At 38.7% G+C, this 11,231-nt stretch overlaps 1 protein-coding gene across 1 annotated transcript in view; it reads left to right on the forward strand.

The window, feature by feature from the left end:
• Nucleotides 1–11,231, forward strand: part of LOC122343279 (proton myo-inositol cotransporter-like) — a 37,421-nt gene that overhangs the window by 13,571 nt on the left and 12,619 nt on the right. Inside the window, exon 4 of the mRNA XM_043237658.1 lies at nucleotides 5,797–5,905. Coding sequence (XP_043093593.1) covers nucleotides 5,797–5,905 — 109 coding nt within the window. The remainder of the gene's footprint in view (nucleotides 1–5,796; nucleotides 5,906–11,231) is intronic.

Genomic DNA, 11,231 nt, shown 5'->3' on the forward strand with positions numbered 1-11,231 from the left:
GAGATGAGCTTCTCATTGAATATTCTGCCATTTTGGTGACATTTATGAGGATTGTGGGAAGCTGAAAAGAACAGTCGGTTGGAACAATGTCCCAGAAATCCAGAATAATATGAGCTTTTCGCGAGCATGTTCAATGGAGAAGAGGCTTTTCATGAATTTTCATTTTCACACATAATAGTACATGATGTTATTGAAAAGCTCTGTGGATTTGCACTATTGGTCTAAAATGCTGAATGCTCTACTGATAAGACAACACAGAAATATCTTTTAGATAATGAAAATATTCCCCAGATGCTTCTTCTTACGTTTTAGTTTTTTAATCGCCATTCAATATAGCCATGTATTTTGTTGATATATATATATATATATATATATATATATATATATATATATATATATATATATATATATATATATATATATATATATATTGTTGATAATCAATTGATTAATTGATTGATAGTGCAGTTATGGATTCTTGAGGAAAAGCACTTGCACGTCTTTTAAAAATATATTTCATTTCGCAGTAGATGACCTCAAAAGACATTAACTAAAAGTCAAAACGTCTAAATTTGATTTGATGGGGTCTTTAAACTGCGATATAAGACGGGGGATGCGGTACAGTAATCGTACAAATGCCATAATTGCTGAAATTCGGTACATTTTGACAGTTTAATAACCGTCTATTTTACCTGTCCATCATTTACTGTCGTTCTGTAGACGTTTATTGAGTGAAATAATCCGTTGAACGAGCAGCTGGTGTCTCGCTCTAAAACGAAAACCCTACATTTATGATGAGCTTTTGTGTAAGTCGCGTTTCCAATGACAACAGCACTGAGATCAGGTGATGTTCAGCGGTTCTGTTATCCATCTCAGATAAACGGGAGAGCGTTTAAGACAGTAGCAGACAGACAGCTGCGTAAAGCATATTTGTCCCTTACGTTCTCCCGTCATCTGCGAAAACATCATTTTCCATCATACGGCGGGATATTGCCAGTGCTATTGCCTTACACTCAATACCAAACCAATCAAAAAGGTGGCATTCCGCGCTTGTCCTCAAATGTCCGACTTCGAAGAGATTAAATGTCCATTAAATGTCCTTTTTTGTAGAAATAAATCTCTTTTCTTTATCTTCTGCTTTGTCAGGCGTCTATATTTTGAGAACGGATTTATAAAGCGACGTTACCAAACCGTTTAGCATATCGACTAATTACGGTCCGAAACGGGGCCTTCTAAAAGCGAAGGTTAATTTTTCGAGATTTCAATTAGCCGAAAGTATCCCTAATCGACCAACCGCCGATGACGATCGTGCCAGTATCCCTCTCTAAGTATAAGAAGGTTTAGTCTAGTCCCAAATCTCACAGCGTGTCTGTAATTGAAAAAAGGAGACGGAAAGAGGTGTAAGGAACAAAAGAGGGAGCGAGGAGACCTCCGTTCTCCTGTAGGATTTTTCTCAGCTTATTAATATTAAATGAAAGTCACAGTACAGCAGAAGCTCGATCATATTCCAGGCTGCTGCGGTTGTCAGCGAACCTTTTTCCGGCTTTTACTAATAAAGAGCCTGGCTTCTGCATAATTAGGAAAAAAAGTGTTCTCAGGGTCCCGTGGATTCTACCCACGCTCGGGGCTTTTGGGGAGATATACATAAATAGGTAATTCCCAGCTGTAATTAGTTAAATATGGAATATGAGGCTGTTTGATTTAGCATATATGGCTTATTTAAACAGCACTGAAAAGTCCTATTCATTCATCGTTGATTGGCTTCAAATGCGCCTTTATCGTTATAGTTGTGCGCTTTAATATTGAGAACGATTTTTAGAACTATATCTTTATATAGTTATGTTATAGTTATGATAAAGAACCAATATTAGCACGCCTGTTGATTGACGCGCATATTACGCATGAACATATTTACTTCATTGAGGCAAAAGCCATACTTAATGAGTCGTTAATTGTGAGAATTGGACAAGCATTTATTTTGTAAACCGGCGTAATAGAGTGACGCTTATTAGAAAGACTATTACTGGAATATTAGCTATTTATTAGTAGGAATCGCACACATATTAATGCCTTCCTCTACATGACCATATTCTACATCCCTAGTCCTACCCAATACCTAAACGTAACAGTTTTGTCATAACTATTAATAAGCAGCAAATTAGGAATTTATTGAGGGGAAAAGTGATAGTTAATAGTGAACAAGCGTTCCCTGTTGTTAACCTGGTTTACCGTACTAGACACTTACAGTAAATCATTCTAGCCCTCATTTTTTTCCCCTCCTCTTTTCCCTCGCTGGCCATAGGGTGCCATCGCCGAACAATATGCTTTCGTGAGCTTTGTGCCGGCGAAAGGTCACCGCCCATCCGGGAACCTATAGTCCTCACCTTCCAAAAGGCCACAAAAGCAAACCCTCGCGAAAGCAACACCCGTCACCATACCGATGTAATGCACCGTTTAGGGAACGCTCCTTCAATACTTAAAATACGACCCAAGTCAACGCGGAGATCGCGAACTCACAATCGCGAGAAAAAAGTCGGCCGGGCAACTTCATATCCCAAAATTCCGAAAAGTCAGTTATGTCACAGTTACTGTGTGGTTTTTCCTCCACATTGGCAAGTATCAAGGCTTTTAGGTGATGGTGCTGGAGGATAAAAAAAAACGCGAAAGCTTCCGTCTCCTGGGCAGGTCTGGAAACCTAGCAACCGATCACCTGGGGCGGTCTCGGATAACGACCCGGCTGCCGAGGTGCGTCTGTGTGAACTTGAGCTTCAGAGAGAGAGAGGAGATGACATGGCGGCCGAAAATGGGAATACCTGGCAACTGCTCGGTCTAAAGCGTGTCAAAAGAGATATCGGGCCACCTGTTAGCACGTTCATCTTATTGTTTCTTCGTTGCCATGGTGTTTATGAAAGAAAGGAGCTGGAGCATTGAACTCCCTTATAATGACACGCGAGCGGTCGCTGACAGTGACTCGGAGCGCGATTAGCATGCAAGCATGCTTGATTAGAGACTGATGAATGCAGCTGACTGCCTTTTTCGTGGGCGCAAAGTATACGGCGCATCGATCCAGATATCGCCGACAGGGATTTTTGTTCTCAGCCGCTTGCCGTCGGGCGACGCTATCGATCACGGGTTGCTTTATGGATTGCTCGGTCAGCTGATGTTTTTTTTTTTTTTTCATAGCGCTGATTACATGTGACCTGCAGCGACATACCGTTTGGCCTTGGATATATTCACGAATGTCTTGGAAATACGTTTGAAGCTTGCACTTTGTAATTTGAGAAATGTCTCGGACCACGTATGAAACGCACGATTATGCAAGCAGTTCGGGAAACCCTGGTGCGAAAAATAATAAACGTTGTATAAACGTTGTCTTGACGTTGCCAGCACCACCCTTGCTAATATTTCCATAGACCTCATGACCAAAATATTTGACCGTTCTCTGATAATATTACATTAAATTAAAAAGGAGTGATTCTGTAAATGCAGAACGTAACCCTTACCAAAGTTTATGGGACATTGCATTGTTACTTGCGACTAAAATGTCGATTTTTTTTAGGACATTTTTAACATATTTTATGTTGCGCTGCAGCGGAACCAAACGCGAACGTTTTGCGAAACGCTACAAATTCGTTTCGCGCTCGCTTGATTCGTTCTCTTTACTATAAGGAGCTCACGTAACGGTAATTGACGTGTAAAAAACGACTTCCACTTAAAGAAGCTCTCGCCGCACGAGTCGAGAGCGCTCTCTCTAATTGCTTACAGAGGCGTTTAAGTGAAAAGGTGTTTTTACGGCTGGTGTCACTGCAGTTGAGCATAACTGGGGATTCCGTGACAGTGAGGATCAAAAGGAAAAGAATTACCTTATTTTGAAAAAAAAAACGGTTCAAGTGAACATGCCACACGCAAAAACCCAGGCCCTTCAGCAGCTGCTGCACCGCTAACATTTCACCGCTTCAGTTAATGACTGTACCTTTGATAATAGGAAAGAGTACAGCTAACTGGCTGAGCGGTTTCCATGGAGATAGAGAGGAGATCTTCGTCGGGGGTGACAGTAAATTTAAGGGTGTAAAGCGTGTTAAGAGAAAAACTCAGGGGGGCTTGTCGCGGCACTTCTTCAAACATGTTCAGATTCGAATACTAGCGCGCTGCACGCTATGCAGCTGCCTCTTTCGTTTCGCTTTTTTGTTTTGTTTCGTTTTTTGTTTTGTTTCGCTTTTTGTTTTGTTTCGTTTCGCTTCGCTTTGTTTTTATTGCTGGTTTCTCAAAATAAATAAAAAATGTTTGTTTATATGTGTTTAATGTGTTTGTTTTGTATTGTTTTGTTTTTTTCAAAATAAAAACTAAATAAAATAAAATAAAATAAAATAAATAAAAAAAAAACTCCACAGTATCCAATGCCTGGTTTTGTTTTGTTTTGTTTGTTTAAAAAAACACAAGTAAAAAAAAAAAAAAAAAAAAAAAAAAAAATATATATATATATATATATATATATATATATATATATATATATATATATATAAATACTTTATTTATTTTTTACTCTTAAAATTATTAACAAATAATGCAAACAAATGGTCCTTCACATCATCTTAGACTAGATACACATATATTGCCTTCTGTGATGACTTCAGGTGCTTCCTTAGTTACCAAGTTCCGTGCAGCGATTAGATTAAAAGGACACACAGATGTTTTGCCAGTTTCGTTTGGAAGTAAGATTGCATGTCTGAGTGAATGAAGTTAGCGTCTCATTAAAAGCGCTGTTCCTCTGTACAGGCCCGATCCGAGCGGTTCATGAATTCGAGTTTGGAGCGGTAATCGAATGAGAGCGTCTACTCTCCGTCTCTGGAAAACATCCCGTCACCGCTCGGCACGAGAACCTGCAAGCTTCCTATGACAATATCAGGCTAACGCAGGACCATGTCTCTCCCGATGGGGTTTTACGCGTGAACGCATAGAGTTAAAAAGAATAACCCAAAAATGGAAGTTCTGGAATCATTTCGTGTCATCGTGTCATGCCAAAATGCTGTTATTTTTCTCTCTTTCTCAGTGCGTGTGATTTTTTTTTCAGAAGTAGTCTCTACTAATCGTATTAAACGTTTGAATTAGTGCTGGCAAACGATTAACCGCATCCATAATATACGAGTGTGTATTCTGTATCGAAATTATTACGTGTATATAAACACAAACACATGCGTGTATACATTTAAGATATTTTTTATTTTTATATATTTAAATATAATATCAAATATAATATAAATACATAATTGTATATGTAAAAATATATGTGTTTTTATATATACATACAGTACATAATAAATAAACAGTGCAAAAAACAAAAAAGTTGCATTTTAATCACGATTAATCGTTTGACAGCACTAGTTTGAACATAATAACAAATGCATATAATTTAGTTTAATACATTTTTAAGTAATAGACTTAACAAGTATCTTCTTACAAACTATTAATAAGCGGCAAGTTTGGAGTTTATTGAGGGAAAAGATGTATTAAAAAAAAAAAAAACAGTCTGCTTCTTCCTGGGTCACTTGGTATTTTTGGATGTTTTGGGGGCATGCGAAATGGCTTTAATTTAATCCGTAAACCGAATATCATCCGTTACCGAATCTACACCCGTGACTCCGCCGAGGCGCTCAAATCTCATTTAATCCGTTTAATCGCTGCCAGTGTAAACGAGGCTTTAACAGAGGTAGTTCTTATAATAGCGACTGAGTCATTCTGGTTGTTGATGCAGGTCTACACGTTGACGTAAATATGTATTTATATTTGTGCTTTCAGAGGGCCCGGTGATCTGGCGCATGTTGACCTACCCTCCGGCGCGCCGCGCTCTCATCGTGGGTTGTGGACTCCAGATGTTCCAGCAGCTTTCTGGAATCAACACAGTCATGTAAGTGTCATTTTACTCGAACTCTTAGCTCAGTTCTCAGGTGCTCTTTAAATCTCCACTCGCTGTTATATACTATGCTACGGTTCCGTTATTTTCTTAGGAGGCCACCTTGTACGGTTCTTCAACGGTTCTTCAATCTGAGTTGTTTTTATATATATATATATATATATTTTATATATACAGTATATAATTGATATAAAAGCATTTTAGCAAACTATCATGATTTTTTTTAGTGTTTTTTTTACTTATTCACATGCATCATTTTAATTATCATAAAAAAAATGGTAGCATTTTTATTCTTTAGTAATTAAGTCTTTATAGATTTGCTAAGTTTTAATTCATTTCAAGTTGTTTCAGTATTTTACAGCACCAGCGATGAATAAAGCATACTTCTAAAGCATTTATAAATCATAGATAATGTTTATTCTAACATTTATTAATACATCGATGTCATTTCATGAAGCTCATCTAACAAGCTAACAATAAACGGCTGCATTTACAAAGACAGATAAATACTGTACAAAAACAAAGCGAATTTCTCCTTCGGAGACCAGTAAAGGAGCGGTACTAATACGATGATGTAAAAATAAAAATAAAAACCTGCGACAAATGGATTTTCCTTTATGTGGGAGGCCAGACCGGATGATTCACGACTGATTAAAAAAACTCACGAGTTGTTTATTCACGTTCGCAGATGTGACTGTGCCTATAATTCTCATTTCGGCCGAACTTTAATGGATACCCTGCTAAAGTGTGACTTCCTCTTCGTGATCTCTCGTCTTTTTCGCTCCTTATGCGCTGAACTATTTTTCAAGCATCGTAAACAATCTCGGAATGTGTGCTGTTGCTAGGCAACCCCTCGTGGCGAAATGAGAAGCGTCTCTGGGAGGGAGAGGAGAACATTGCGCGTGTGTGTGTGTGTGTGTGACCGTGTGTTTACTTTTTCTCAGCTGTCATTTTGGAAGATGACGGGTCATGACAGATGGGTCATAAAATGACAGTCTCGATCAATCAGACACCTTCATTCTTATCCTTCTGTCGCTGTCGATCAGTCTGTTCGGAGCGGGTTTAGACAAGTCAGCAGGGCGGCGAAAATCGACAGGTACGATCGTACGCACATATGAAGTATTTGCGAGGTTTAACCTGATCGTATTTACCCACGATCCCCTACTCTTCAATCGTTTCGGCGCTGTCGGATGTCAGTTCTTTGTACACGGGAAGTCTTGTTGTGGGATGTAATGTCTGTCGAGCTTAACCTCGGCGAGAAGCATTTGTCAATACCTCTCATGGAGCAAATGTCTGGGGGGATATATAGTGGTGGGAAATAATATAATGGCCTATAACATAATTTTTTTCCTAGTTGACTAAACATGCAATCGGTCAACTAATTGCGCTATAATAATGTGATTAAATTGGATTTAAAGGAACATTCCAATTTTTTTGGAAACTCCAACTGCATGAGAAGTTAATAAGTGGAGTCTTCATCGTTTTAAAATGCATTCAGTCGATCTTGGGGATCTTGGCGATAGCACTTTTAGCGTAGCTTAGCATACATCATTGAATCCAATTAGACCAGTAGCATCGCATTCGAAAATGAGCAGAGAGTTTCGATATTTTTCCTAATTCCTATTCCTTTGGTCGTTTTTGAACGCGATGGACGGATTGGATTTAAATCTATAAAACTCATAGAACGAGTGTTCCTTTAATATATACTTGGGGCGAGAAAGCAAACCATAATGAGGCTTTAATACGTAGCCTATTCAAAGCACTGGGAAAAGAAATAAATCAAGGAGATATTCTGATTATTTATTCATTTCGTTTTCTGTTTGCGCGTCTTTTTTGCTAATGTGAGTGTGCGCAGCAAAACGTAGCCTCTTGACAATTTCAAATGGTGTACTGAAAAAATGATGGCATCAGCATATTAAAATGATTTCTGAAGGATCGTGAGACACTGTAGATTTTCGTAATGGCTGGTAAAAAAAAAGCCTGGCCTTCATGTTGCGCAATAATATATGGCTGCAAAACTATTAATCGGATAAAAGTTTATGTTTACGTACTATGTCGGTGTATATTTGTCGAGTCTATAATAAACGCACATATATGATAGATATATACACACACATTTTTTTTAATGAAAATGTCTGGACACAAGGACAATAGATCTGTTTTATCAGTGATCAGCAGCCCCTGTGTAGGCTGAAGCGCTGGTGTAATTAGCTTGCGCTAATGCTTCCTTCCCCTTCCTCCCCTCACCCCACTCCAAAGCTATTATTCCCAGGCCTTAATCGCTAATTAATGTATCATTTAGAGTAAATCATCGTCGTTACACGCTAACACAGAAATGCTAGCATTGAAAAACGTCTCAAGGGTTGTGGAGCGATCGGTTTTGCTGATGTTGGGCGACGGTGGTCTCTTTTCGAGATGGTATTTTCTCTACGCGCGTAGCAACCGAGCCTCATCTGGCCTGGATAAAATGATTAGATTAATCCCTGTTGCCAAAACAGGCAGAACAATCCGGAACCTCTGTGTTTTAATAAAGACGGATGCTAATTAGAGTCACTAGCGGTCATCCGCGATACCGATTGGCTCGAGCGATGCGTCGTCGGTCTGTTTTTGTTCTTTCTGGCACGCTAGGACTTGTTCATTGGCTTTGTGACAGTACTGGCACCGCCGGTCTTTGGCGTTCTGTCGTTTTTGATCCGTGTGGAGCTGCGCATGATTCACGCTCACCAGCCACGGACCTCCCACTGTCTGTTCGCTGACCGTCTGATGCGTGTCGCGAACAAAACCCGGTCGAACGCTTTCTGGAAAAGGCCTTTTCTGGGGAGTGCGTTTCCCAATAGCGCCATTACCCGGCAAGTTCGAAAATAACTAAATAATTAACCACATAGTTCAATTCCGTAGTTCCCAAATCCAGTTTCAGAAAACATTTATGACATTTATGTGTACTTATCCTGTCATAAAATGCTAATTCGTACATGCAATGCGTTAAATCATCCCAACGTGAATTACACGCAATATTATGTGCAATTACTTTACTGATATTTAATCAGATTTTTTGGCTCTCCAAGCAATTTTCGTTCCCATTATGCAGCGTTTTTGCCGCTGTCTGCATCGACAGCCTTAATACTTTGGTCAGATGAATGGCTTTCATATTCGGCTCTGTCTGTCTTTTGTGTGTGTTGTTGGGTATAGATCAGTTTGTGTATATAATGCCGTATGCCATTTGAGCACGAAACAACGTTCATTCCTTTCATTAGTGAAATAGGTTAGTCCCCATGAGAGTGCTTTTCTCTCTCTACTTATTTTTCTATCTCTCTCTCTTAGCGTCTCCCTCTGTTTTTCTCTCTCACGTACACATTCTCATTGGCTTTATTGAGTCCACAGACCCCCACCACCACCACCAGACCCCCAAACGCTCTCAGCCTGTTCTCCATTACGTCCCTTCACCCCCGTTACATCACGTTTATCATGAAGATGGATTGTGTCTGAGATTCAACCAAACACAACACAAGCAATCTGTTGCTCTATGAGTCAGTCCGTATGCAAAATCCTTTCAGAATGCTCATTGGTATTCAGTGTTGCTATTTAGGAGAGAGGAAAAAAAAAACAAAACAAACAAAACAAAAAACTGAGAAACTCCAAAAGAGACCTTCAGTCATTTAAAAAAAATATAAAAAATGTTTAAATATGACATTTTAAAGGTTTAAGCATATATAAGCAAGTGTAAGCATGTTTGTTTCTAGTCATGATGTACTGTGCGTTTTATTAAAGGTAGCTTGCTCGAAAATGAAATCAGCTGAACAAAAAAATAAGATATCCATGATGAAATCTGAGGTCTTACTGACTGTTTCTGGTATAAATGGCATGGAAAATACCATGCTCAAGGCCCAGAAAGGTAATAAAGACTAAAAAATTCTGTGTGACATCAGTGGTTCAGCCTTAATTTTATGAGAATACGATGACGCAAACTAAAGGGAAAACAGAATGGCTTGCACGTATGACAGTCAGCGTGATATGGATATCTTTCTTACAAAAATGCATCCATTTGCTACACAAGGCTCGGAAGAGCAAGAATAATTTTTTTAATATAACTACGATTGGATTTGTCTGAAAGAAGAAAGTCACATACACCTATAGGATGCTTTGAGGGTAAGTAAAACGTGGGCTCATTTTAATTTTGGGGGTAAATTAACCCTTTAAATTAATTCGTTTTCGCAAGTAAATGCAATTTAATTTAGTAGATGTAAGAATGAGACAAACACACTAAATAAGATATGGCATTTTGCAGTGAATTAAAATAACTCAAAAATAAACACTAAAAACAACTTAATACTATAAAAAAAAACATGTTTAGTTATTCCAAATGGTACAATATATAATAATTTTTAACATCAAATTGAAGAACTTTTATGAATTGGTTATTTTATTAAATAACATTATATCTAGTGTCTTAATCGTTCAGATTTTTAGAATGCGTTCGTTTTTTCGTCTGCCTTAAATGTAAGCAATTTAACCAAACGTTTTAAGGACCGTAAACATTTCCGTCCTGCATTTGGCAAAAAGCACTTAACCTTTGAAAGCTGAGGCAACTCTAGCTTCCCCGTTGGTGTGATAATTTATACAGATTTCGAAACGCTCCAAACATATGGGTATCCCATTGAACTTGAACTACCATCTTGACTGGGAATACCGTTTTCATGATCAGTATTTCATTTATTGTTTGCTGATGTTTACATTAATGACATTGCCCATCCCTGCTCTAAAACAAGACCGACACCAACCTTCTGGTGATGTGTCTTTATACCCATTGCGTAATAAATCACACACGTACAAAAACTAGCCATCGTGTCATTCTGTGAAATCACTACCTAGTGTCAGTGCTGTCGAGCTTTCAGTCATCATAATGCTGCCTTCGAGGCCTCAGCGCGTGCGAGAAAGACGAATAGCTGTTGAACTCTCACTTTTCTCTGGGTGGATTGTGGCAGACCTTTAAGAAAGCCTCATAACTTAAATGTCAGCGTGAAGTGTGTGTAGCTTCGGCTAGAGTGAACGAAGCAGTCTGCCGACCAGCAGGAGTCTCTTACGAGAGAACATTTTGTATTTGAGAGTGTCTAGTATCTGGCGCCTTGTGTACGCTTCCATATTTTCAGAAACAACGCCCGATGACTTCTTATCAAAGCGGATTTGAGTTACGATTAGGTGCGTTTGCAAGGTTCAGTTCAAGGTTGCTCAGGTTACTTTGAAGAGCATCATTTTGGATCCAGTGTTTATTTGGATGTCGTGTCCAACTTTACTGAAACCATTAAAACGTAAAGCGAAACAA

This window comes from Puntigrus tetrazona, chromosome 4, assembly GCF_018831695.1.
Source record: "Puntigrus tetrazona isolate hp1 chromosome 4, ASM1883169v1, whole genome shotgun sequence".
Lineage (NCBI taxonomy): Eukaryota > Metazoa > Chordata > Actinopteri > Cypriniformes > Cyprinidae > Puntigrus > Puntigrus tetrazona.